A 26,300-nucleotide genomic window follows, 5' to 3' on the forward strand; every position below is an offset into this window, starting at 1 on the left:
ATGGAATACATCGCCTGTTTTGCACTCTTGCTGTGTTTGCCTCTATGCTTAGCCCCTGTTCTTTGCCATCTTGCGCTGCAGGTCTGGCTTTATTAACCTCGACAAACCTTCCAATCCATCCTCCCACGAGGTGGTTGCGTGGATCCGCCGCATCCTCCGAGTGGAGAAGACGGGCCACAGTGGCACCCTGGATCCTAAGGTGACGGGGTGCCTCATTGTGTGCATTGAGAGGGCGACACGCCTGGTCAAATCTCAGCAGAGCGCAGGTATGTTTGTTGCCCAGGCCACTTGCAGTGACTGGGGATGTGTGAAGTGCTTTTGGAGACAAAGTGGAGATTCCCAGTGCTGAAGGGGCCAATCTTGGCCTTCAGTGCCTTGAACTTCAAGGGTTGCTTATCACTCTGAGCCAATCCGTGCTGTCACAAGTGATTGTTCGTTGCTTCTGTGGGGCTTGTGCTGTTTTAAGTCAGTGAAAACACTTCTGACAGGGTTTTATGTACTAAGTGAACTTGCAGCCTCAGCCTCTTACCAGTCCAGTGAAATAAAACTCGGTGAAGAGATGAACGTAGCTTAGATTTATTTCCCTGGAAGAATAACCAGCTCTGGAATAAACCATGCATGCTTCTTAGCAGAGGTGGTTGTTAAGATTTCAGGGCCCTGAGGACATGTGGCTTTGAGGGAGTGTGGACCTTGAGGTCAACATTAAATAAAAGTGGCCGCTCCTGACTGCTCTTGTCATTCTTTCAGGCAAAGAGTATGTGGGAATTGTTCGGCTGCACAGTGCAATTGAGAGTGAGGCTCAGCTGGCCAGGGTAAGTCTCCCGTGCTCTCAGCCAGGCTGGCACCTGGCCTGCAAAGTGTTGGGCACTGGTGGGAGATGAGGGGACAGGAAGGGAGCTCAGGTGTGCTGTGTGTGTGAGGTGATGACGCAGTTTATCCATTCTCTGAGTGCAGTGGTGCTGCCCTCCTGCAGCACCCCGCTCCCTGTTCTAGGGTCTGGGTGCTGTGCAGCCTCCAGACATCCTGCAGTGTCCCTCTGGGGGCTGCTGGGATGTGTGGCTGGCTGCCTGCAGGAGGGGAGCAGTGCTGGCAGGGCTGGAGCCCCTCTCTGGGGGGCTCCATCCTCACTGGGACGAGGGATGGTGTCTGATCACACGCTGCCACCTGATGGGAAAAGCCTGGCTGCGCTCACTGGCAGCTGGGGTGGCATCTTGACCACATCATGGGTTTGTACTGGCTTTATTAAATATGGCATCACCAAATAATGATAAACCTTGTGTTTTGGTGGAGACTCCAAGGTGCTCTCTCACATTTGGGCGCAGGTGTGAGCTGTTGCTTCCCCTTCCTCCCTCAGGCGATAGAAACTCTGACAGGCGCGTTGTTTCAGCGACCACCCCTCATTGCTGCTGTCAAACGACAACTGAGGGTCAGAACCATCTATGAGAGCAAGCTGGTGGAGTATGATCCCGAGAGAAGATTAGGTAAAACAAGGTTTTCCTGCCTTCTTTCCTCTTAAGCTGGCAGCTGGTAGAATTTTCTGTGAAACGGGCTGCTTTGTATTCTTGGCAGATGTCTTAAGACCTAAATTCTCCCCACTGTCAAGCACTAAGTGCTTCTTGCATTATTTTTATGAGCTGAGAAGCAAATCCCATCTGTTTCTTGTACTGCTGCATCCTTCGTGGAAGAGCCAAATGATGTCAATTAGATGGCATTAGCTCTCAGGGCAAAGATGACCTTCATCTATCACCCCATTCTGATGGCTCTGTGAAGGGTTGTCAGTGCGGCTTCTGGTAAAGGGCGTGGTTCATTTCTGGATGTCTGCTCTAAAATACTCCTCTGTCATCCGTTCCAGGCATCTTCTGGGTGAGCTGTGAAGCGGGCACCTACATCAGGACTCTCTGTGTGCACCTGGGGTTGCTGCTGGGCGTGGGGGGGCAGATGCAGGAGCTCCGCAGGGTCCGCTCGGGCGTCCTGGGAGAGAAGGTAGAGTGGCAGCTCTCGCTGTAACCAACCCCCTCGAAATGCTCAGAATTGCCAAGAATAAGAATTTCTTGGAATGTGGGAGTTTTATGGTGATAGGAGAAGGTTTAGGCACGTGGCTGCCGGGAGGAATTCCGTGAATAGCCCCCAAAAAGTGGGAGCTCTTTTCCATAGGTGGTCTGTAACCAAAGTGTTGAGTTCAGTTCAGGATATTGCTCCTGTTCTGGTAATTAAACTTTGGGACAGCGAGTGACTGGGAAGTGCACTGTGGTGACTGAAGGTTTGTTTTATGTCACCTGTGTTTCTCAGCCTACAAAAACCACACATTCCTCGAGTTCAGGAATGTTGGCTGTCAGCTTGGCATTGGCACAGCCCAGGGAACATGTTTCATTGGAATGAGCCTGGGAGATGCAGCCTAGTGTGATCTTGAATGCTTGTACAGCCTTTTCAGTCTGGTCATAATTGGATCCTCCAGAACTAATTTCTCTCTTTGCAAAGCTGCAGTATCAAAATGCAAGTGCTTCCCCACCCATCTGTGCTCTCAGCACAGCTATAATCCCTGGCAGTCATTTCTGAATTCCAGGTGTTGGGTGCTTAGAATTCCTTCAGGATTTATTCCATGCTACATTTGGAAGAGCTGGTTAATTTAGACTGTCTAGAAGTCCCAGGAAGTTGTGTTAGTCGTATTTTAAGGTTTCCTGTGGACAGACATTATACACTAGATCCAAGTGCTGTCTGAGATTAGGAACGTTGGAGTCTGGTAGCCCAAGTCAGGCTGACCTCAAGCTCCAGATGGAAAGTATTTTTTCCTCTTTTAGATCACGTCTTAATGCTTGAGTTGGGCATCTGTTCTTCGCTCCCTTTCAGCACATTATTTGCTTGTGGACTTCAGCTGCTTTTTGGTGTGTGTGTCGGTGTTTGAAGTTGGTGGCTGGTGGCAGAGTTTAGAGGGGTTGTGTCTTTGCAGGACAACATGGTGACCATGCACGACGTGCTGGATGCACAGTGGCAGTACGACAACAACAAGGATGAAAGCTACCTGAGGAGAGTCATCCTGCCCCTGGAGAAGCTGCTGACTACACACAAGAGGCTCGTCATGAAAGACAGTGCGGTGAGTTCCTGAGGGAGTGCCAGCTGACAGAGAGTTCATGGCGTCCTCTTGACTTGTACAGCAGATTTAACATGGGGGATCAGGAGCCACGTGATGTCCAGTGCTATCCTGATTGTGACTCGTGTAGAACCCAGTGAGAGCCACTGCCAGATCAGCAGTGAGATGCAAGAGTCAAGAATTGTCAGAAGCTGCTCTCCTCACTTGTGGAGGACGCTGATGGTTATGAGAGATCTGCCTCACCCACTGTTTGCTGTGGTGGATGCTTTGCTGGCTTCTTCCAAAGCCCCCAGGTTTTATGTAGTGCACAAAGATAAATGGGTAGAGGTATTATAGCTGGGATGGTAATGGCAGTGGGAAGCTAAATATCAGAGGCACTTGATACCTTGTTTTTACTCTCCTAAGAGCTATAAGCCCTCCTGTTCTGCACATTTTCAGGTTAATGCCATTTGCTATGGAGCCAAGATCATGCTGCCTGGTGTTCTGAGGTATGAAGACGGTATTGAGCTTAATCAGGAGATTGTTGTCATCACCACAAAAGGAGAAGCTATCTGCCTAGGTATGGAACTCCTCGTTCTTCTTGTGCTCAGCTAACCCAGGCTGTGTGACAGTGAATGCACCACAAATGAGTCCTCCTGCACAGAAGGTTTAATTAGTGCTTCCTGACGGGGACTGTGGGCCCAAGGCAGCTGGGGTTGGGCAGGATGTTAAGAAACAGTCTTGGGCAGGGTGTGAGGTTTTCATCAGCTGTGTGTGTGAGGTGATGACGCAGTTTATCCATTCTCTGAGTGCAGTGGTGCTGCCTTCCTGCAGCACCCCGCTCCCTGTTCTAGGGTCTGGGTGCTGTGCAGCCTCCAGACATCCTGCAGTGTCCCTCTGGGGGCTGCTGGGATGTGTGGCTGGCTGCCTGCAGGAGGGGAGCAGTGCTGGCAGGGCTGGAGCCCCTCTCTGGGGAGCTCCATCCTCACTGGGACGAGGGATGGTGTCTGATCACACGCTGCCACCTGAGGAGCCTTGGGAGCTGTAATACAGCCAGGCCACTCAACCCTGCTGTTTGTACTGCCTGCACTCTGCTCATCTTGGGGTGCTGGGGGGAAAAACATAAAATTTTTGGGAGGATTAGTCTCCTCTAGCTTGGCACTGCAAGGCTTTGGGAGCTGGCAAAGGAGCAGCTCTGTTCCTTCCTGTAGTGATGTGGTTCCTTGAGGTGCCTGGGGGTGGTGGTGTTAATCCATGGCTGCCTTTGAGCAGGGCAGCTTTTGGAAGTCTTAGTCCAGATCCTGCTTCCAGTGAGTCTTTGGGGTGAAACAGCCCTGGTGGGGGATGTTGGTCCTCTTTGTGCTGATAGTTCTGCTATTAAAGAGTTGATGACCCTCCCTGCCTGCTTCTGCAGCCGTTGCCTTGATGACCACAGCAGTCATTTCCACCTGTGACCACGGCATCGTGGCCAAGATCAAGAGAGTGATCATGGAGAGAGACACATACCCCCGAAAATGGGGTCTGGGCCCCAAGGTGAGCGGTGGGGGGGTGCAGTCGGTCCCAGTGCAGTGGTGGGAGCCCAGCAGTGGTGGGATGTGGGACTCTTGGGGTCCCCTTGGGCAGAGCTGTGCCTGTGTGTTCTTCAGGGACTTCCTGCAATTCTACTGCAGCTTTCTGGAGCAGTTGTAGGTGTTAAGGCATGGGCTCCTCAGGTCTGCACAGCACCAGCCCTCCTGTGGTGAAGAGCCAAATGATGTGAAATGGATGGCATTAGCACGCTGTGCAAAGATGACTCTCATCTATCACCCCTTGCTGATGGCTCTGGAGTGGCTGGGCAAGGAGCTGCTTCTCCTGGTGCAGCTGCAGCACTGTTTAAATGCAAACTGTCTTGTGAGGCACTAAATTGTGCCTCAGGGACAGGAAGAATGGGAACATCCATTGGCTCCTTATTTACTGATGAAGATACCTCCTCTCTGAGATTTAGGCAGCTGTGCAGGGCATGTTTTGTGTGAGTTGTTAGAAGGTCCTTGGAAAAGTGTTTAAGCACACTATAGTTGCTGGCTTGGCTTGCTCCTGGGTTACCTCCTCTTAGGCTGAGTGGCTGAAGCCCCAGGGAGGATCTTTCCTACCTTGGAGCTGCAGTTTGACTTGTTGCCCTTGGCTCTCAGGCCAGTCAGAAGAAGATGATGATCCAGAAGGGTCTGCTGGACAAGCACGGAAAGCCCAATGAGAGCACCCCAGATTCCTGGAAGAAGGAGTATGTGGATTACAGGTGGGCACAGGGTGTGTGGCTCCCTCGTGGTGTTCAGAGGGGAGTCCTGTGCAGCAAGGGCAGGGTTGGGTGCTGCTGTTTGGCCATGGAACGTGTTAGGCTTGGCCCAGGGTGGTTGACCGTCCTGACCTGTGCGGTGCACTTGGCGTTTCTTGCAGTCCCGGGAATGTGATGTTGGGCAGTGTCACAAGGAAAGGGCCTGAGCAGACAGTTATCCCTTTTTAGCCTGTGCTTGTGGTTCTAGAGGGAGTCAGTCTGCTAAATTAAAAATGGGGGAGGCCTTGCTGTTGCCCAGCCCAGCTGGCCCTGGTGCAGGCTGCAGGTCTCCCCCACACCAACTTCCCCACCCAGCTCCTGGGGTGGCTTGTGGAGCCCTTGTGAGGGGAACAGGGCTCTGAACATGTGCAGAGCAGTGTGAGGCAGCAACTGTCCTGCTCAACCTGGGCATCCTTCCTTTCAGGGATACTTCCAAGAAAAAAGCAGCTGCTGCTGATGACCAACCTGTTTCAGAGCTGGAGAGGGCTTCAAAAGTGAGTATTGTTAGTGCTCTGTGGCTGTAGGATTTTTGGGCCCTGATGAAGAATGGATATGTGCCTGAGTCAGGGCTTCTACACGCCTCTAAAAAGGTGAAGCAGTGTTATACATAAATATTTAGGATACGGGAAGCACTGAGAAATACAGGGTGCAGTACTGGCAGAAGCAAATCCTAGACAGCATATGCTAGAGGCAAAATACTGCAGTGGGCTTGGAAACAGTTTCCCCCTCGGCTGAGCTCTGTTGGAAGGTGTTGGTGTGTCTGACAACGTGTCCCCCAACAGAGGAAGCGAGAGTCGGAGAGTGAAGGTGATGAAGCTGTGACCCCACCATCCCCTGCCACCCCTCCAGCAGAGGAGCTGAGCAAAAAGGAAAAGAAAAAGAAGAAGAAAGAGAAGAAGGCCAAAGAGGCAGCTGAGAGTGGGGCAGAGCAAATAGAAGTGGTATGTCATGGGTGCTGCCGTGGTACGGTCCAAACGTGGGGGAAGTGTCCCAAACACCTCCAGGATAAACACATCAGCATCCTGCTGTGCATGTCCTCAGAGTGCCAGGCTCCCAGAGCAGAGGAAGATGTTTTACAGGGGTGCTTTTGTAGACTGAACTGGCTGAGGGTGTTGGGAGATAGGGCAGGTGAAGCTTCTGGGGGTGGGTTCCTGCCAGGCCACCTCTGTGCTCTGGTGCCCTATCGTGGGCCCTGGGGGGAGGATGGTGCTGGCATTCAGTCTGTGCTTGAGTGTTTTTATAGTGGTGAGGGAGTGGGACTGTTCCTCCTGAAATGAGCAGTGGGGGATTCCTTTTTGATTTCTCCCTGACCTCTCCACAGACCACTGAGACCAGCACCAAGAAAAAGAAGAAGAAGAAACAAAAGGAGGTCGAAGAGAGCTCGGAGTAAGCAACTGGATCTGTCCAAAGCAGGCAACCTCATTAGGAAAGAGGAACCTGAGGCCTTGGGAAGAGCAGGACTGGCTGTGTTGGCAGGAGGGCCAGCAAGCTGCAAGTTCTCTTCTGCTGTGTATCAGTGAGCATGTGTTTGCCCAGCATGTGCCCTGCTCAGGTGCCCCTCTTCATCCTGTTTTAAGGGTTGCCAGAGGAGTGGGGGTGCCTGACTGTCCCTGCACTGGATTGATCTCTAAAGCTGAGCACCATGACAGCAATAAGAAGTGATATCATAGGGAAGCTGTAACTTCTGGCCCTTACTTGTTTTCACCTAGAGGGTGGAATAATCTTTCTCCCCCTTCTAGTACTGCCTCTTCCTTTTCTTCCAAGGCTGAAACTGTTACCTGACAGTTACAAGAATGTATTGATGCCTGGAGGACTGGCTTTGTCACAGCCCGTCTGAATGGGTTTGGATGGGGATGGTCAGACCAGTTATTCAGAGGGCTCTGGTTTGTTTTTTAACTTGGCCACACGCTTGGCTCAACCTACATGAAATCAAATAGTCCACCCAGACATTCTTCAATACTTTTTTTCTTTACCTTTTTCACAAAAGGTAAACGTTAAAACGTTTTAATTCCTCTTTTTTGCTTTATTTCCTTATCTGGAATGGCTTGCTGGGGGTCAAAGGTCTCTTCTCTGTCACAGGGCTAGTGTTGTGCCAGGATTTTGGCTCATTTTAAATGGGAAGGGATCCAGGCTGCTTTGTTCTGAGATTCATCCCCGCAGATCCTGTAACTTTTAGCCTCGTTCTCTGCTTTTATCTGAACTGTCTATCTTCCCCTCCATAGCTGGAGATGAATGCAGGCAGTGGGGACAGCAGCTGGTGGCTGTCAGAACCCGAGCAGGAAAAAAAATAAAAATAAGGTCCATTTTTATGTCCTCTTTTTTTACATAAAAAAAATAAAAACTCCTGTTTTTAACTGGGCCACTTTGTTACTCACCTGGCTCCTCTGAGAGGTCAGTGGTTTGTTCATGGGGAGGGCAGAGAAATGGGGGTGATGATATGGACCATCTCTACGGGGGGTCTTGTCATTGCTTGGGATTTTAGGGGTGCTGTGGGGCCAAACCCACCTGGGGCTGGGTGTTCTCTCTGTTCCTTGGCCTGCCTCATCTTGAGTGCCCAGCCTGAGAGGTAAAAAACACCAGCCATGGCAATGTTTCAGCGCACATTTATTGCTGCTCGTTGTTTCCCTGCAGTGGATCAGAACGAAGGTCCCTATTGCACATAGATTTTATTTTTTGGCATTCTTAAAAAAAGAAAAGGAACAAACAAAAAAAAAATTGCACAAGACTTTTTAACCACCTTCCCCCTTGCCCCTATAGCTGACTGAACACACAAATGAGATTTTTTCACCTACAAGATGGCTGTGGTTGGCCCAGGAGGCACAGCAATGCTTCCCAGGCGTGCTGTGGTGGGGCTTGTGCATCAGTGCACTCCTGCAGGAGGAACCCCGTGGTGAGGATGGCTTTCATGTTTGCATACAGAGTGCGAGAGACACCCTAGCCTCTGGAAAAACATGCCTGGATGATCTTTGTAGAGACTTTTCTACTGCATGCAACAGATACTTGTGGCTGGACGTAATTTACCCACTGAGCAGTCCCTCTGGGGTTTGGTCTGTGGGACTTGCTCAGCTGCTGCTGAGTTTCTCTGGCCAGGCTGTAACAATCCAAGCTGCACGGTGAGAATTTCAATACAGTGAGTTTGTTTGTTTTTTTTTTTACACCTATGGTTGCACAGGATGAATCAGAAAACCCCAACCTTGGAACACAGGGCGAGGCCTGCCTGGGGGTGGGTGTTCCACGCCACATCCATCAAATCCACCCCTGCCTTTTTCTGCCCTTCCCTGTTTGTAAGAGGAAACCCTTGGCTGTAGCTGGTCTGTGTGAGGCCTCCTAAGCTGTGGGGATTCCTTGAAGCCTCATGGACACCAGGCAGGGGTCTGGGTTGTTTCTGTGCACTCCTGCAATGTCAGAAGACATCTGCCTGGAAAGCCCCTGCCCTGCCACTTCCCTTGGGACCGGTGCAGAGAAGATCAGGTGGGTGCTTACAGCAGGACTGTGCTTTCCCTTGGCCTGGTGAGGCAGGGAGCTGTGCTCTGAGCTAACGGGGTGCCCTGGGCTCTGCTGCAGCCACTGACTTACCCTGCAGTGCCGGGGGGGTGGCTGTCCCCCAGGCAGCCCCCGTCCTGTGTTCCTTCCCCCAGGAGAGGAGATGTGGGCACCCTCTGTGTGTGTGTGTGTGTGTGTCAACCAACTGAGAGCATGTCCATGGAGCAGCAGAAGGAGGGAGTTGTGCTGGGCTGTGTGTGTGGGCCGGGGGAAGCTGAGGAGGTTTCTCCCCACAGCTGCAGGATGGCTGATGGGAAGCGGCTGGGGCTGGATGCCCTCTCAGTAGACCCAGGAGACAGGCACCCACTGTGGAGAGCTGCAGGCCTGCTCAAAGGCTTCCTGCAGCAGCTGGAGGCTTTCTTCCACCCCGTTGTTGACCAGGGAGAGGTCGAAGTAGTGTGCGTAGCGGCTGCGGATGCTCTCCGAGTCCTTCCGGAGCTGCTGCAGAGCCTCAGACTGCAAGGAGGAACAGGAGAGGAATTTCACTGCCCACCCCAACCAGGAACCCCCCACCAAAACAGCTCCAGTGGTTGCGAAGTACCAGAGCACAGGGCATCCTTGCAGCTGGACAGACCAGGGTCTCTGAGTTTCTCTGGCTGGACTCTCAGCATCAGGTTACCTGCCAGAGCAAGGCCAGACCTGCTTGTTCTCATATTTACCTGTAAAACGCTCTGTGGAGGCTGCCAGGGAGAATTCAGGAGCAGCAGGGTGCTCAGGGCTATGCAGTGTAGCCAGCTCAGGGCCTCAGGCTGGGTTGCAAGTAGAATCCCTGCAGGATGCTTTACCAGCCTCTCTCTACTGGTTCTGGCTGGGTTTTAGTGCTTTATTTTGATAGTAAAAGCAAAGCTGCCTGCCCCCTCCTGCCTGGATAGTAGGGGCATCCCAAGGGTGTATCCCTGCAGGCAGCTCTGCCCCCAACAATGAATTCCAGGCGATTTCTACATATTTTCCTAATGGAGCTTGAAAGGCAGGCAGCTTCTGTGCCTGGGGAGCAGGGGGATAGCTTGGGGTGCAGTGCTCACTGAGCTCTGCTGTGTGCAGATATTAATAGACCTGAACAGATATTCTTAGATTATAATATTAATTATAATATATCTATTATATAATTGCATGCATTAATATATTAAATAGACTTAGATATTAATAGACCTAAACAGATATTATTAGATTATTATTAATTACTAAATCTAGTATATATCTATTATTAATAGATCAAAAGGACCTCAACAGATAATAATAGACCTAAACCAGTCCAAGTCTTAATGTCTTTCCCTTCCCTGTTAGGCCACTTTGGTATGAATCACAGCACCAACACCTTTAGTGGTCAGCACTAAAACCGTATTACAGATGTCATCTTTGCAATACCACACCTTCCCAGAAGGCACAGCAGGTTTCTGCCTTGAAGGTGTTCAGTTCAACACTGACAAACTTTAAATGTAATCAACAATTACCCCAGGAAAAAAAAAATGAAAAAAGGAGATAACTGCTTAGCTACTTTCATCTTGAAAGAGTTACTGAATATATCCATCTATTCTTGGAAAATGAATTTTTTCTGTTATGGATGAAGCTGGCAGCTCTTGGGGGTGGAGAGGGGAGAGCAATGAGCAGTTTGCAGGGTCATGTGAGCTCTCCTGGGTCACATTAACGCTGCTGCATCCCTCTGGTAAGAGTGAGCCGAGCTGCAGGGTTATAAATAGTGCCTGGCAGCAGGGCTGGCCCTGCCTACCGCAGCAGGATGTAATTCCTCCGGCTGGAGGCAGCAGTAGGTGACAGCAGGAGGTGGGGGCAGCAGGCCCCTGAGGCTCTGAGACTTGCCCACCTTTCCCCCTTCCTGCTGCATCTGGCTGTGCATCCCTCTGCCAGCTGATGTGCCTCCAAATAGCTGCACAATGCTTGTTCTGAAGGATGCAGAAATACCCTCCCTGTACCTTAAGCATTAGGAATTCAAATTGAATAGGCTGGGATAGGTGGCCTTGGCTGCCTGTGAGTCCAGGAGGAGCACAGCTCTGGGTTCCCATTGTCCCATCACTTCCCACCTCCCTGCCAGGCTGGGGCAGGGCAGGGTAGGCAGAACTGCTCCTGCATCCAAGGGCCTTCCCGGGAATTGGTAGCCCGTGATTTCCAGCCTCCTGCTTGGCTCTGAGTGAGTTAACTGCCCTATCAGTGTTGCTTTCATCCTAATAGTTAAAGAGATCAGCATCTCAATGAGGCAAAGGATGAAAGCAGCCCTTGTTTGTGTGTCCATTTGCATAGCTGATGGCAGGATAAATCATCCTGCCCCGGGGATGCTGGGCTGAGCTCCCCACACGTGTTAGAGGCTGATTATGCTGCAGGGATGATGGTTGCTGGGGGGTGTCAGTCAGAGACAGGGAGTCTACAGCTGCAGGAATTCCTGTTTCTTGGGTCTGAGTTCTCCTGGACAACCACAAAATCTCAGCAAACAGGAAGAAGCTGATGTGGAGCAGGAAGAGCCCTGGGTTGTTGCTTAGGGCTGGTTGTCCCCTGGCCATGGGCTGGTGAGCCCAGCTGGAGGGGGACAGGAAAGGGACAGGCTTGGCACCCTGTGCCACTCACCTCCTCTGCCTTGTCTGTTGGGGCAATGAAGACGATGAACGGGGAGAGCTCGGCTGTGCGCACGATCTTGAGGGTCTGTGGAGAGAGGGGGGTTGTTATCAGGGTGTGCCCTTCCCCAGGGTGGGACCAAGCACAGCCAAGGCTGCTGTCCCCCCCACCCCATGCTTCCCCACAAACCAGCCTGGCTATCACAGCCAGGTGTGTGCCAGGATGGGGAATACCCACCCTGGGAATGGAAATGCCACCCCAGAACTCGCTGGCTTTTTCTTTGGGCAAGGGCACCTGTCCTGCCCACCCCTCCCCCTGCTCCCTACCTGGGGCTCAATGTCCAAAATAGCGACTTTGTCCTGCTGGTGGATCTTGTGCACTGTTTCAAACTTGGTGCCAAACATGTTTCCCTGGTAGCTTCCAAACTCCAAGAACTCATTGGCTGAGATGTCCCGGGTCATCTCCTCGGTGGAGACAAAGTAGTAGTCCTTCCCATCCACCTCATTCTTCTTCTGGGGGCGTGTGGTGTCTGGGGAGGGAGGGAGAGGTGAGTGCTGGCCACCAGAAGGACCAGGGGACAGAGTGGAGCAGCCATGGAGGCCCTGTATTCCTCAAGACTAGGCTGTACTAATCCCCCTTTACTTCCTGGGACAAGAATGGAACTCAGCCAGCCCGAGGGCAGACACGGAGGTGGGAAGACTGAGGTGTCTCAGCAGAGTGGGTGGATGGCAGCAGCCCCTGCAGCTGCCTGTGGGCATGTTCAGCACATGGGACAGCAGGCAGGGAGGCCCTGCAGTGCCCCATGTGGGGACCCCTGACTTCTGCTGGACAAACATCTCCCACCTCCCGTCAGAACGTCTGGGATCAAAGAGGTGAGAGGAAATGGAGGAAATGCATCCTGTGCTGTGCCCTCCACCCTGGCTGGGTACTTACATGGGGGTGGATACATGAACTTGTCTGGGTTGCTGCTGAGCAGAGCGTTCTTGATGTGGCTACGGCCCACTCCGCTGGCCCCTGGATGGACAGAGAGACAGACACTGGAGCTGGGCTCAGAGCAGCCTCCACAGCTCTGGCTCTGAGGAAAGGTGCAGAGCTTGGCCTGGGCCGTGCCCAGAATGTGCTTTCTGAGCTGGTCTGTGGTGTCTTCCAGCCCTGGAAGAGCCTCTCCTTGCCCTGGGCATGCTCACCTCCAGCCCCAGCTGGAGGCAGGGCAGCAGCAGCCAGCACGGCTGGGCATGGTGGGCTGCCCATGCCTGTGGAGTCAGTCCACCAGCAAGAGCTCAGTCCCTGCAGCGTGGGAGTCCTTGCTTTGGTGCAACTGTGCAGACCAGAGCTGCTTTTAATAAAGATTTCCCACGAAGATACGTAGGAGCTGCAAACGCCTGAATTAACTCCACCTCAGCATTGCAGTGCAGGTGCCAGAGCGTGCACAATGATGCTGCGTGGAGGAGCTCAGCTGCAGGCAGAAGAAATGCTGCCCCAGGCCCTGGTTCCCCTGGGACCCACCACACAGCCCCTGCGCTGAAGAGGATGCCTGGCACAGGACCTACCAATGAGCACCAGAGTCTTCCTCTTGAAGGCAGGCAGCCTCACCACCTCCTCATATGAAACAACATCCAGCTGGTCAAAAACTGGGAGGGAGGAGAAACAAGACATGGAACGGTCAGAGCTGGGTTGGCCATAGGAGCAGGACCTTGTGCATGTCAGACCAAAGCCAGGTTCTTGGGCAAAATGGGCAGAGTGGTCAGGACTGGGCTGGGAGCTCATCCATGTTTGGCTGCCTGGGGAAAAGGCAGCAGCCTCAACAGCAAGCAGCATGTGAGGGGCAGAGTGGGCACTGGGGAGCTGGACCAGCAGCTGCTGAAGAAGCAGCCAGGGCTGCTTTTGCTCAGTAATTCTGCTCAGGACAGCAGGACCTGGGAGATGGGTGGAGAGGCAGCAGGATGCCGCAGGGAGCTTGTTGCTGGGGGAGCTTTATTTATCTTGGTGATTTACAGCCTTGTTTGTGGCCGGTTGGAGCTGCAGGCTGGGCTAGGAGCCAGCATGTCCTCAGGTATCCACCTCTGCCAGCTCAGAGAATTTGCAAAGGTGGCTGAGGGTCAGTTCCCTGCCCCACCAGGGATAACAGTTTGGTAGCTGTGGGAGCAGTTTGAGCTGCTCTCTAATTGCTGAGCAGCAGCACAGCCATTGCCTGCCCTCTGTTCAGCAGGCTGTGGTGTTTGAGGCCCACGAGCCTGACCTCACAAAGCCAGGAGTGCCAGGGATTGTAACCACAGGAAAGCACAGCAGCTCAGTGCTGAGCCAGCCCTGGCCTCGTGCCCTACATGGGGACACAGCTGTGGCCACCTGAGGGCATGAAAACTAAGGAAGGGATCATGAAAAGCTGACAGGTGTGGGGTATCCTGCCCACTGCCAAGACAGCTGGGCTGTTTGGTTGACTCCCACAGAGGACAGAGGCAGGAGTGAGGCCATCCCCCAGGGCTGGGCATGGAGCCCATTGCCCTGCTCACACTTACTTGAGCTGTGCTTGGCCAGGTATTTATCTTTGCACTTCTTCTTCTTCCCAAAGGGGCTACAGCTTGGGGATTCGCTCTGACTGGGCTGGGTGACACTCGCCACGCGCCTGCCGAGAGAGGAGACACCACTGTGGCCCAGCTGTCAACCCAGCCCTGGGGAAAGCAGCAGGACTGTCCCTCAGACATGCAAAGGCAAGAGGAGCAGGTCGGCTGCTGGGACAGGCAAAGGCTCACCCTGCAGCAGAGGGAGGGGACATCTGCCTGCTTGTCCCAGCAGTGACACCGGTGTTGCCCAGCACACTTGAACTCCTGCTAGCACACGGTCACTGTTCCCACTTCCACTCCCAGATCCAGCCCTTCTGGTCAAATCCAGGCACCTACCACTCCTGCAGCTCTGGAGAAGGGATGAGTCCTGCTGACTCGGTGCAGGAGCCCTCCACCCGGCCCTGCCACCAGTTGCTGTCGTCCTTGTTTATGATCTGAATCACGTCGCCGATCTGAAACTTCAGTCCTGCTTCCTTGCAGGGGATCAGGTTGTCTTTTTTGGGGTCGTAGTCAAACTGTGCCCTCATGAACATCTGCAAAACAGAGAGGAGAGCAGACCAGGGTCAGCACAGCCCTGCAGGGTGGCTGAATTTGGTCGTGTCCAGCTCCTGCCTCCACCTTGCACTCCCCAGCAGTGACTGCAGAGATGGCTCCAGGTACAAGGTCCCTGCTCCAGGAGGGACCACAGCCCCTGCTGCTTTCCAGGCCCCACAGGGCTGGGCTGGGAAAAAGGAGAGGCACAAAGCTTTGGAGTGAGCTCTTGGGCATGGAATTACAGTGAGATGTGCTGGGGGGTGGAGGAGGGAGGGAGAAGGATGGCATCTTGGCCCTACTGGGAGGCAGTGACAGGGCTCTAGGCAGGCCTACATGTCCACAGCTGGTGTTCAAACCCTGCCATGGAGCCTCCCTGCAGTGCCCTGGGTGCTGCACAGTGCTGGTGAGCTGAGCCAGCTGCAGAGCAGTCACAGTGCACAACTGGGGTCTGCAGTGGGGAGAGCACAGAGGACACATCACAACGGTGCACCCTGCAATGTGATGTCCTGTGGACCCCTGGGAAGGTTGTGTCTCAATCCCCAGCTGCTCTGTGCAGGCTTTTTCCCAGAACTGGGCACTCCCTGCGTGGCATGAGGCCTTCAGGGAGCCAAAGCTGTAGTGCTGAATCCATCCCTGCCTTGGTCTCTCCCAATCCTCTCAGCATCAGCTACTCTTGCAAAGTTACATTCATCACAGCTGCAACTGGAAACGAGCTGTTGCTGCTTCCCAGGTCACTGTGCACTCTCCTGAGGGAAGCCCAGGGGACCAAGAAGGTGTGAGAAAGTGGACTTTCTCTGCCCCTTCTGCTCACCCAGCTCTTTGGGAGCAGACCTACAGCTCCTACTCCCATTGGGACACCCTAGCCCACTGCCCTGCCCTGGCCTCAAGCCCCCCTGAAGCCAGCAGGCAGCCAGACATCTCTTGCTGCCTCCCAAGCACCTTTGCAAGGTCAGGATGAAAATGGCACGTGGTTTTCACACATGCACATTGTTTTCCAGGGAGGTTGTTAGGGAAGAACAGACTCAGAGAGCAGCAGTCCCCCACCCCATGAGGAGGGCAGGCCACATGTGTACCCAGCATGTCCTACATTGCCCCTTGCTCTTCAATGCCTGGATGAGCTGTTTCTTGAGTGAAGTGCTGCTGCAGCAGCAATTTGTCTCTGGCCAGCATACCCAGGAAGATCAGGACCGTGTCAGGACCAGGGCTGGGGCAAAGCCAGGCAGGGTATGGCAGATGGGGAGTGAAAGGCGGGGTTTAGGGAACCCCAAACACAACCCTAGCAAGTTATTTACCCCAGAAACACAGTGTATAGCAAGGGTTTCACATGGGGTGATGCCTGTCCTGCCCTCAGATGTCACAGCCAAGTCCTCCTCCCTGGGCAGAGCAGACCATGCTGTCCCTGTTCCACACTAAAAGGATTTCCCACAGTATATCATCCTGCAGCAGAGCTGCTGGAGGCACAGGGCCATCTCAAAACAATGGTTCCCTTTCACTGCCAGGAGAGAGCATATGGATCCAGCTGTGGCATGAGATCTCTCACAGTGGAAAACAACAAGAGTGGAATCTCCTCTCAAGATGAGGACTGATGCTTGCTTTGCAAGCACTCCCTGGCACCAGGAAACTGCTCATCCACATGAACACACCAGGACTGCCCAGGCACCTGCCTGGAGCTCTCTGCTCCTCACTGGTACCCCAGGTCAGACAGAGCCAGGCCAGCCTTCAGGTGAGCCAGCAACTGTGCCCTTTTTCTCAGAGATATATTTTCCCCTGGCACTGAGTTGGCCTGGCCAAGTGGAGCTGGCTGGGTCAGGGCAGGGAGAGCAGATAGACAGCAGGGAAGGAAAGACAGGAGCCAGTGTTTAATAACCACATGTGCAAGGCTGGTTGAACTGGACTGGGGACAGCATGGGCTGAGTAAAAATTAGAGTTTGCACTTGCCACCATGTTCAGACCATCATCCTCTCTGGGTAAAGAATGACATGGGCTCCCTCAGCCCATCCCAGCACGTGTTTCTACAGGCACATCAGGTAAATACACCCACACAGGGCCAAAATCTGCTCCTTCACAGCAATGCAAACCACAGGATGTGTCCCTTAAGCTTCCAGCAGCTCACTCAAGCTGACAAGGTGACAAGGCAGCCACCCCCTTGTCCTGGTAGCCGTGGCTCTGCACAGCTCCCTCCCCAGCGCTGCTCCTGCAGGGTTTGCTCTGGTCCCCCCCTGCCCCACTTCATGTCCCAGCACTGCCCGTGGCTCTGGAGGCTGCACTTACCTGGAGAGCAGGGAGGCGGCTTTGCTGGTTGGGAATGACTTTTAATGAGACCATCCCCTTGGTTTCTTTCTAGTGAACAAAGGAAGGGGAGAAAGAAGAGTTGGAGGAGGTGGGGTCTGGAGACAGCTCAACAGCACCAAGCTGTGCAGGGAGGTGCTGAGTGCCAGGACCTGCAAAGGCAAGGCCCCTGGGGGCTCCCTGCCATGCTGTGGTGCTGGGGGACACCACAGCCTGGTTAGGAACAGCTCTGCTGGGGCTGGGTTAAGAGCTGTGACCTCCCCAAGGGTCAGGCTGTGGGCAGTGCTGAGCACCACCAGGATGAACACAGAGATCTGCACCAGCTCTGGCCTGGCTGCCCCAGTGAGGACCCTGGGCTGGTTCTGCCACCACCACCTCCCTCCAACCAAGTCCCACATGCTGGGCATGGATCAGGATGGCCCCTGTGTGAACCCAAGGCAGGCCTGAGGACCTGTCCAAAGCTGTCTCTAGCAAGGGCCTGGCAGGATCATCACGACCTCAGCAGCAGGCACCAAGATGACATGCACGTGTGGCCCAGGCCTGCAAGAGCATCCAGCCCCTGGGCTGGAGTTGCACACCAGCCTTGGCAAACAGAAGTGGCTTCCATGGTGGTTTTCCAAGCCCCACACACATCAGAAAACATCAAGGACCCAGCCAACAACCGCTGCTGCTGCTCTCAGAAGGCCAGAAACAAGCAGCAAGCACAGACACCACCGAGGCTGCATGCAGTGTGGTTCCTGCCACATCACAAAGCTGCAGGCAGCTGCGTGCTGGCTCTGGTGTGTAGGAGGGGGTGAATGCTCACAGCATGCAGGCCAAAGGGGTCCTTCCCAGGAGCAGCCCTGTCAAACACAAATACCTACCAGCATCTTCTGCAGCTGGTCAACCGAGTGGTTGCTCGCACTCTGCCCATTGATTTCTATGATTTCATCACCCACGTGAAGGGAGCCTGCCAGCAGTGTGAGAAACATGAAAGTGCAGAAAAAGGGACAAGAGCTGCTCACCAAACCCAAACAGCACAGCTCCACCAGCCTCCCAACCCCCTGGGCAAGCTGTGGCCAGGACACTGCAGCGTTAGCCGGGCCAGCGCTTCTGGAGCCACACGTGTCACCCGAGCACACGGGACCAAAGGACAAGGGGAATGAATTCTTCCCCCTCCACCCAAGACACACACTTAGCCAGCCTGAAGGTCATCAGGTAGCTTTCCACAATGTGTCCTTCAGTGTTTTAGACTGGTCAAAGCACCTGCTTCAGTTACTCAAATCCAACCCCAAGTACCTCACCTAAGCCAATGACAACCTCCTCACAGGGCCCTTAACACAAGCATTCCTGACTGTGTGTGTTTTCAGTTTATATACCCAGGCAGATTACAGCCTCAGATATACTGCTATAAATCAGGCTCCAGGAGTGTTATTGGAATGGCTCCTGTCATATTTTGGCAGCAGTAAGCACAGACTTCCCACTTGGATCCCAGGCTGGAAAAGCGGCCTTTTCTAAGCAGAGAACATTTCATTTCCACTCCTCCTTGGCAAGACCCAAAACCAGAAAATAGCGCCTATTTATTTCTTTTGGCACCTTCTTTTGGTCTGCACAGCCAATCTGCAGCATGCCCATTCCACCTGTGCACTTTAGGAATGGGAAGAGCTTCCATCTCCCCTTACAGTGACCCCATCATGAGACAGACAATCTCCAGTTCCTTTTTGGGAGAGCCCTTCCCCCAATCCCTTATTTATGCCTAAAGCCTCCAGTATATTAACATGACAACCATGCAGAGAGATCAGTGAGTTCCTAACACATCCCTAGTGGGGGAACAGGCACAGATGTCCATGTCACAGGGGAAAGCCAGCAGTGCTGAGGACCTGCCTTGCTGCTACATGGAAAGAAACCACCTGCAGACGTGCACCCCATGCACTGCTTCTACCAAGGCCCTGTTACCTTGTCTGTGAATCATTCCCCCGTGGAAGATCCTGGCCACCATGCAGCTCTGCTTGTCATTTTGCTTCAGGGTGATTCCCTGGAAGACAGGAAAATCCATGACCGCTGGCTGCAGGGCAGAGCTCCCCAGCCCTCAGCAAAGTCCTCTCCAGGCCCACGTCCACGGTGGGCTGTGCAGTGGCTGGGGGAAGGCCCTGCCTGGCCAGCTCAGGCTGCTGCAGCTCCTCTTGGCACAAGCACCACCACCCTGTGACGGGGCTCACTCCGGGTCCCCAGGTGGGAAGCACATCCAGCACCTTTCTCGTGTGGCTGAGGTCTCCAGCGATCTGTGTCCCCCAGGGCCGGCCCGCTGGCACAGCTCCACCTGCCCCTCCACCCCCCTGGGGGTCCACCGAGCTCTGGGATCTTGCCAGTCCTCACCATGGGCTCCTCCGTGACCTTCTCGAACTGCACGAGGCGTATCTTGCGCACCTCGCGGCCGCTGCCGTGGGAGGGGCTGCCCAGGGCGGAGCCGTTGGTGTAAATGTCCTCGGTCATGGCGTTGGGGGACTGGGTCATGGCCTGTCGGGGCAAAACAAAGACCACAGTGGGTTTAGGGGCTCCTCCTGAGCGCAGCCTGGGGGTGCCGCATCCCTGCTGTGGGGGCTGAGCCACTCAGCTGCGTTTGAGGCACAGGGGAGGAGAGAAGAGTGGGCCGGAGGAGAGGACAGGAAGAGCAAGAAAAGACAAACAGCAGAAGAGCTTCACCCTTGAAGACGCAGATGCGGGTTTAATCTGCAGTTTTCCAGCTTGGGAAAGGCAGGAGGTAAGAAAACTTTGGAAAAGCTACAGGTAGCAGAAGCCAGAAGAGTCCACAGCTGATCATCTTCTGAAGCAACGAGTCACAAACACTCCTCGTGTCGCAGCAGTACTCGGCCCACAAGTAGCTTGTTGCAGAGCATAAAGCCCAGGACAGCTTCCCCAGGTGAACAGAGCAGTTTGGGACTCACCCCTAAGAACTGGGGCCAGGCTTTGCTCCTGTTCAGTTCACAAATTCAACCTTTCCTCACCTGCATCAGCAGACAACCAACACGGTGCAGAGCCACGTACACACCCAGGCACTGAGGGCAGCCAGAAACATCCCACTCCCCTTCCCAACTCCCAGCTTACAGGTCCTTTCGTGCTGGTTTGCACTGGGAAGCTAAGCAGGGGCTTTCAGTCATAAGGAAACCTCTGTTCTTGGTTTCCAGCAGGTTTCCTGTTCAACCCCTCAGGCATGCTGGGCAAAGTCTCTGCACAGCTCACAGATGTCCCTGTTTGGCCCCAAGTGCAGTGGACTTCCCTCAAGCCTCTCCCAAATCAGTGCTGGCCCAGCGAAATCAGGCGAGTTTCCATCTGCAGCTTCACCAGCACGCTCAAATTCCCACCATGTAAAACAAGGAACCATCCTGGCTGGCCTTGCTGCCCAGTTTGCAGCCTGTCCCCCTCCCAGCAGTGCCTGGGCTGGGAGCCACGGCCAGCAAACCTGCAGGGACACCCAGCAAGGTCCTCACTGGCCTCAGTCCTGCATCAGCACCGTGGCCTGCCATGCCCAGCCACCAGTGCCATCACCTCGCCCACCACATCCTGACCTGCCAACTGAACACCATGCCAGGAGCTGGGGAACATCAGCCTGACCCCACCACAGCCCCAGCTCGCTCTGACCCACCACAGACACCCAGCTGGAGTGGAGGAGAAGCCGCAGCCCCATCCTGCCAAGGGGGGAGACAGATCCGGTCAGGCCACGGGAAGGTTCGTGTGGATGCAACTGAGGTGAAGAGCATCTGCTGCCACGGCACTAAACCACAACAGAATCAGCTTTGGGAGGGATGTGCTGGAGTTCTGCTGGGCTGAGGCAATGATCCAGCTCTGTGCAATGGCAGAGAGCAGGGAGGGAGCCAAAGGAAGGGGCAACAGAGTCAGGACTAGCCAGGACAGTGGGAGAGGTGCTGGCAGAGTGGGATGGACCAGCCTGGAGGCACAGTCACTGTCACAGCCTCCATGCAAGGGCACTGGTGGGGCTGGGCCAGGGTGGGAAGGGCTCAGGGAGCTGTGTGCCCTTGATGAAGCAATAGGGAAGACATGTAATTTATTTTTAAGCCAACTCCTTCTAACGGTGCCAAACAACCTCCCCCTCAGAGGAAAAATTCAACCACATGAGCTCCTGCTGCCAGTGGCTTAAGCATGGAGAAGAAGGATAAATCCCAGCCCAGAGCAGCACCCAGGCCAAGGACTCACAGAGTGGAAGGAAGAACAACTTGCAGGCCCCCAGCCAAGCTTGCCAGCCCTAGCAGAGCACGCTGCTGCCATACCATTTGAAGGGCAGAGGAACAGATCCAGCAGTGTGAGTGACTAGAGCTGTCCCTCAGCTCTCTGCCAGCTGTCCCACCTCTGCCAAGCCAGCATATGCAAGGAGGAACAGGAGAACAAGGACCTTCTCCAACCCTACCCAAGGCCAAAGTGCCCATGAGGTGGTTGGAGTCAGCACAGATCACACTTATCTTGGTCATGCCTTGGGAAAGTCTTAGACCATGCAATTCCTGGCTTCAAACCTCCAGGCTCAGCAGAGCCCGATGACCCAGGACACAGCACAGCCTGCTCCCAGCACTGGGAGTTCCCATCCCCACCATCCCAGTCAGCTGAGCCTCCTGGCCCCGACCTTTGCTTTTTGCTGAGAGCTGGAGAAAATACCCAGCCCTCGACGCTGACACAGCACCAGTGTCACCCTGGTGACTCCCTGAGAACAAGCCTTGTCACCAGAGACTCTCTGCTGTGCCTGGGGATGGTCACCAGACATCTGCTGGCAGCTCTGAACTCAAAAAGGTCCTCCAGCAACTCTCTCTCTGTGCCCCAGAGCCACGTTGGGATGGTGTGGGTTTCTGCTGACGGCATGGGGCAGCCCATGATGGGGATGGGAAAATGTCTGGTTGATGAGGACAGTGAGGACCCACAGAGTGGCAGATTCCAGCCCTGATGTTGGGCACCCAGCAAACAGAAACAGGAGACGTGTGTGGCTCTCATGCTCCGTGCGTATGAGCTGGCTGGCTGGATCTCCAACCCTGCACCCTCCTGGCAGCTGCCACGCTCTCGGCTGGCTTGGCCCAGCATGGTCTGTGACCTCAAGAGCCTTTTGAGTGACGCTGGTGGCCGGCCAGACTCTGCTACTTGTGCACTGCTCCACATGAAACATCTGTGGGTGCTGCTCAGAGCCGGCTCCGTGGCCACAGCCCCGGGCTCAGTCACTGCTGGGCCAGTTTTGGGGCAAGGAGGTTGGGGGGCTGGGCTGTGCAATAGGGGTGCAGGGCAGCCCAGCACCCAGCAGCCCTAGGTGTGCCTTGCAGCTGCACAAATCCTGCTCCAGGTGGCAAAGCACAGAGGAGCCACCAGCTCTGTGGGTCACGAAGGTGCACCCCAGCTCCCTGCCTGCACTGTCTTTAAGACTCCGCATTTCTGCCCCCTATCCCAAGGTGGAGGGAAGTGCTCCAGTTTCTTGGGTAGCCTTTACCAACAGGGAATGAGGTGAGGACCCCAGGGCTTGGCATCCTGTCCCCCCAGTGGGGTCAGCACTGCCTGCCAGGGCTGCTCCTGCTGCCTCCTGGTTCCACCAGGCTGCACGCCATGGGCAAATCAAACATTAACTGGGCAGCTTGTTTGCAGGAGGCTGAAGCAGCACTTGGGGAAAGCAGCACTGCAGTGCAAAGGGCACGTTCAGAGGTTTGGCTCCTGGGCTCTCCTTGCTGCTCTGACCAAGAGACTTCAGTGCCAGGTAGCCTTGGAATAACTGCGCTGCCTGGAGAGTACCTGGAGAAAAGTAATGGTGATTTTGCCAAGCAGGCCCCCAAAGCAGAGCAGCTGGGATGCAAGAAGGATCCCTGGAGCCAGGTTTCTCTGGGATTGCCCTCCTGGCTGGCTGGGAGACACGCTCTGCTGTCCACAGTGAGCAACAAAATCCCAGCTCCCTCCATCCATCATCACCCCTCACATCACAGTCACCACGGGTGAGCGCAGGGAGGTTGGGGCACTGCGTGGTGCAAAGATGTTCTGACCCAGCAATCTCTCCTCCCATCCTCCAGTGCTCCAGCCTTGCCTCCCCACCACCCAGCAGATGTGTGCATCTCAGTCTCAGTACAGCTTGAAAAAACCACAGCAATGGGTAAAAAAAGCGAAGTAGCAAAAAAAAAAAATGGAGCTTGGGAGTTGCTTTAGGGTTGCTCCAGCAGGCTGGAGAGCAACAGCCACGTGGATATTTAGAAGTAATTGATTCTGCCAGCAGCTACTGACTTCTCAGGTCTGCCAGTACAACCACAGGAACAACTTCATCTAAAACCCCCTCCAGCAATATGATTGAGGTTAAAAAAAAAAAAAAATTATCAAACTAACAACATTTAAACCAAACAGGATTAAACTGCCGACACTGGGAAAAAGTCTGGCAACACCAACAGGTCTCTGTAGGAAGGGGAACAGAAAAATAAGAGGGATACAAAACAGTCATGGCAGCCAGAAGGTGCTGCCAGCTCTGTGTGCCCTCACATTGACTCCAAATCACAGAGTGCTGCAATGGAGATGGGCCAGATTTTCAAGGGAGCACAGTAAATTTTGCTGAGGCACCATCTTCTCACCAGAAAGGCTGAGACAGCCTTCCAGATGTGTTTGTGAAACCGGTCACCTCCAAGAGACAGTCAGTGAAACCACAGCACTGACAGAAGGAGGAGCTGCCCAGCCACTCCATCCCACCCTTTCGAACAAGCCCTGCAAAACAGCTTTTCCCCTGTAGCTGTTACAGACAGCAACCTGACAAAATACATTTGAGATAAAGAAGTTGGAACCAGCCCTCCCCACTTCACTGCTCACAGCCAGAAGTTTAGCTCGGCTCCCAAGCGAGTTTTACCTGTGGTTGATTCAGGATTTGGTCCCTGGGGACCGTGGCCTCAGTCTGCCTTGGAGTTGGTGCTCCTTGGAACTGCTGCCCAGAGGGAAGTGGGGTGTTCCCTCTGCACCCTCAGGCTCAGCTCTCTCTACAAGTACCCTTCTTTTCTCCACCAGATTCCCAAAGGTCACATTTGCTGCCCATTTTACAGCTGGGGAACTGAGTCACGGAAGATAAGGGCAAAAGCCCAAGGTCACCCTGCCAAGCAGGGGCACAGCTGGGAATAAAGTTCACACCTTTTTGGTAAGTGTGTATTTGCCAATCAGGAGATAAGGAAAAGATATGCAGGCAGCTGGGGCTCAAGAGAAGAGGCTTTTCCTTGTCTCCCAGCGATACCATGGCTTCCACTCCCCAGGTTTTGCATGCCCTGCCACCACGTGAGCAGCACAGGGCGGCACTTCCCAGCACGTGGCTCTACCAGAGAAAATGGAGAAGAGAAACCTCCTGGTCACCCTGTTTGACTCCAGAGAAGGAGCAGCCAGACAGACCCAGCACCCTTCCCAGGAGCTGGTGCTGGGCGATATCTTGGTGTCCCACAGAGGGTCAGCACCGTCTCTGCACTCACACGACATGGAGAGGAGCATGGGAGTGACTGGCAAGCTCAGGACATGGTACCCTGTTGGGAGCCCTGTAGAGCAACTTTTAAAAGGCCTCAGGCAAATCTCAGTTCACCATCTCTCTCTTATCCCTTTTGAAATAAACACACCACAACACCAGCGAGCTGTAGGGAAGCTCCTACATTTTCCAAGCCCTGCTGCCACTGGCAATTTAGCCTTGCTTTGCCTGCAGCCAGGCAGGCCCTCTGCTTGGATCTTGCAGGCAGAGGGATGGGAGAGCTCCTCTCAGCAGCTGCCTGGTCCAGACACTTCGTTTTAAATTTTTTTCTTTTTTTTTTTTCAAAGCACCCTGCCAAGGTTGAAGCATAAAAAGCAGACAAGCCACTGGTGTGAGACAGATCTGACAAGCCTCTTTCGCATGCTTTAGTGTCCAACAGAATGGGCCAAGGACAGCACTTGGGGCAAATTTCCTCCCTGCTCACAGAGGCTCCCCACAATCGCAAGGAAACCTCAGCCTAGGGACATTATGCCGTGGCTTCAAGAGGGATGTCTGCTGAAAGCTGGGAGGAGGCACCAGCTGTTGAGCACCGGGAACTGCTGACCTTCTCATGGCTGCACCCAAGCTACCCCAAATGACACCAGCTGAGGAAGGAGCCCTACCAGCAGAACCAAGACGGCTGGTGCAGCCTGCTCCCCTTCTGTTGGGGGTGGGGTACGTGCGACCACCGGCTCACTCCCTGCCCGGGGTAGGTGTGAGAAAGGCTGGTTTTGCATCCTTCTTCTCTGGGGCTCTAGAGACCCACCATCCTCCTCCAGCCCGTGCTGTGGACCTGGAGGCTGCTGAGCAGCTGAATCAGCTCATGTGACAGGCAGTTCCAGTTCAGACCAGCCACAACTTTGCAGCAAAACAAGCACAATCTCTTCCGTGGCAGGATGCTGGAGCCTTCCTCCCCTGTTACCCAGCTCCTTCTCCCCTGCCTGGCCATGCCGTGCCGGCCACGCCGGCTGACCATTCCCCGCGTCACCCCGCGTCCCCCAGCGAGCATCCCCGCCGCTGGGGTGCTGGGGACCCGCAATGCCACACGGAGGGCACGCACCCAGATACCCACGGCGGGGTCTCTGCCTTTGGGGCCGTGGATGTTGCGGGAGGGACGGGGAGGAGCGGGACCCCCGGGGGATCCCAGCCGGGCGCTGGGTGCTGGGCTGAGGGCCCGCAGGGGAAGCGGGGAGCGCCGGGGGTCCCTGCGCGGGGCCGGGGGCGGGATGGGGGTGCCGGGGGGGCGCATCGGGCCGCTCACCTCGGGCTTGGGCCGGTTCTGCAGGAGGTGCTCCAGGTAGAGGTCGGACAGCGCCGTCCTCATGCTGCTGCTGCCGCCGCCGCCGGCGCTGCGCCCCGACTTGAGGGTCATCGCGGCTGCCGGAGACCCCCCCCGGCACGGCGGAACGGAGCGGCCCCGGGCCCGGCCGCGGCTCCCGCAGCGCCGCCCGCAGCTCCGCCCGTGTGCGCCGGGGGCCGGCGGGCGGGCGGGGCCGGGGCCGGGGGCGGACCGAGCGGGGAGCGGGGTTTCGGGACCGGCACGGGGAGCGGGAGGTCGGGCCTTCCACGGGGGAAGAGCCCCCGGGCGGGCAGCGAGGCGTGCCCGCCTCGCTGCCCGCCCGGGGGCTCTTCCCCCGTGGATGTTTTTTTCCCCCCGTGGTGCCAGCCCCCGGCCCGTGTCAGCCCCTGGTCCAAGCCCAAGCACTCGCAAGGGCTCTCAGCCCGCCCCCGGGGGCGCTGCCAAGTCTGGATGCTGGTGGGATCCTGCTGGGGAGCCCCTCACCCCAAAGCCAGGGCGGGAGGCTGGGGAAAGGCTTTGTCGCGGCGAAGACATCGGCAGCCCTTCTCCAAAGGAGCGCTGCTGCACACCTGGCCCCAGGGTACCTCCTGGAGACCTGGGGGTTTCTCTGCGCTGCAGAAAGGGCAGCGCTATTCTCCTTGCGCTGTTCTGGGTCTTCCACC

At 55.0% G+C, this 26,300-nt stretch overlaps 2 protein-coding genes and 5 non-coding genes across 8 annotated transcripts in view; 6 read left to right on the plus strand and 1 right to left on the minus strand.

The window, feature by feature from the left end:
• The window catches only part of LOC114066204 (H/ACA ribonucleoprotein complex subunit DKC1), a 9,725-nt gene extending 2,062 nt beyond the window's left edge, over nt 1-7,663 (plus strand). The window contains exons 6-16 of the mRNA XM_027900727.1: nt 131-266; nt 748-812; nt 1,355-1,481; nt 1,853-1,983; nt 2,948-3,091; nt 3,527-3,647; nt 4,482-4,600; nt 5,236-5,339; nt 5,800-5,869; nt 6,158-6,316; nt 6,697-7,663. Coding sequence (XP_027756528.1) covers nt 131-266; nt 748-812; nt 1,355-1,481; nt 1,853-1,983; nt 2,948-3,091; nt 3,527-3,647; nt 4,482-4,600; nt 5,236-5,339; nt 5,800-5,869; nt 6,158-6,316; nt 6,697-6,765 — 1,245 coding nt within the window. The 3' untranslated portion in view covers nt 6,766-7,663. The remainder of the gene's footprint in view (nt 1-130; nt 267-747; nt 813-1,354; nt 1,482-1,852; nt 1,984-2,947; nt 3,092-3,526; nt 3,648-4,481; nt 4,601-5,235; nt 5,340-5,799; nt 5,870-6,157; nt 6,317-6,696) is intronic.
• Nucleotides 916-1,154, plus strand: LOC114066226. The gene has a single exon (XR_003573136.1). It is a non-coding gene; the product is annotated as a small nucleolar RNA SNORD17 (small nucleolar RNA).
• LOC114066224 lies at nt 1,687-1,762 on the plus strand. Its single transcript, XR_003573134.1, has one exon. It is a non-coding gene; the product is annotated as a small nucleolar RNA SNORD83 (small nucleolar RNA).
• LOC114066225 lies at nt 2,164-2,298 on the plus strand. The gene has a single exon (XR_003573135.1). It is a non-coding gene; the product is annotated as a small nucleolar RNA SNORA36 family (small nucleolar RNA).
• LOC114066228 lies at nt 3,844-4,082 on the plus strand. The gene has a single exon (XR_003573137.1). It is a non-coding gene; the product is annotated as a small nucleolar RNA SNORD17 (small nucleolar RNA).
• On the plus strand, nt 4,813-4,888 carry LOC114066223. Its single transcript, XR_003573133.1, has one exon. It is a non-coding gene; the product is annotated as a small nucleolar RNA SNORD83 (small nucleolar RNA).
• A 299-nt stretch (nt 7,664-7,962) lies between the features above and the next one.
• Nucleotides 7,963-25,750, minus strand: MPP1 (membrane palmitoylated protein 1). Of its 2 annotated transcripts, XM_027900695.1 has the most exons (12): nt 25,600-25,750; nt 19,220-19,360; nt 18,800-18,878; nt 17,728-17,813; nt 16,847-16,915; nt 14,378-14,574; nt 13,997-14,103; nt 13,031-13,111; nt 12,414-12,494; nt 11,807-12,009; nt 11,493-11,567; nt 7,963-9,374 (listed from the first exon to the last, which is right to left on the minus strand). In XM_027900695.1, the coding sequence occupies exons 1-12, from the start codon at nt 25,708-25,710 to the stop codon at nt 9,198-9,200; spliced, it is 1,407 nt and encodes a 468-aa protein (XP_027756496.1). In that variant the 5' UTR covers nt 25,711-25,750; the 3' UTR covers nt 7,963-9,197. The 2 variants fall into 2 exon arrangements, with proteins under 2 accessions (XP_027756496.1, XP_027756497.1); XM_027900696.1 differs by lacking the exon at nt 16,847-16,915 and having other exon boundaries at nt 25,600-25,742.
• Nucleotides 25,751-26,300: the final 550 nt, after the last annotated feature.

The sequence above is a fragment of the Empidonax traillii genome, unplaced genomic scaffold, assembly GCF_003031625.1.
Source record: "Empidonax traillii isolate 1590-97213 ecotype Southwest subspecies unplaced genomic scaffold, ASM303162v1 scaffold746:size489142, whole genome shotgun sequence".
Lineage (NCBI taxonomy): Eukaryota > Metazoa > Chordata > Aves > Passeriformes > Tyrannidae > Empidonax > Empidonax traillii.

Bases quoted from the DNA above. Each gene is read 5' to 3' on its own strand.
- MPP1 (XM_027900695.1), bottom strand. From the start codon at position 25,710: ATGACCCTCAAGTCGGGGCGCAGCGCCGGCGGCGGCGGCAGCAGCAGC. The intron at 16,916-17,727 runs GTAGGTATTTGT...TTTGTTCACTAG, and splicing joins ACCAGCTGCAGAAGATGCTG to AAAGAAACCAAGGGGATGGT. The intron at 14,104-14,377 runs GTAGGTGCCTGG...CTCTCTCGGCAG, and splicing joins TCTCCAGAGCTGCAGGAGTG to GCGCGTGGCGAGTGTCACCC.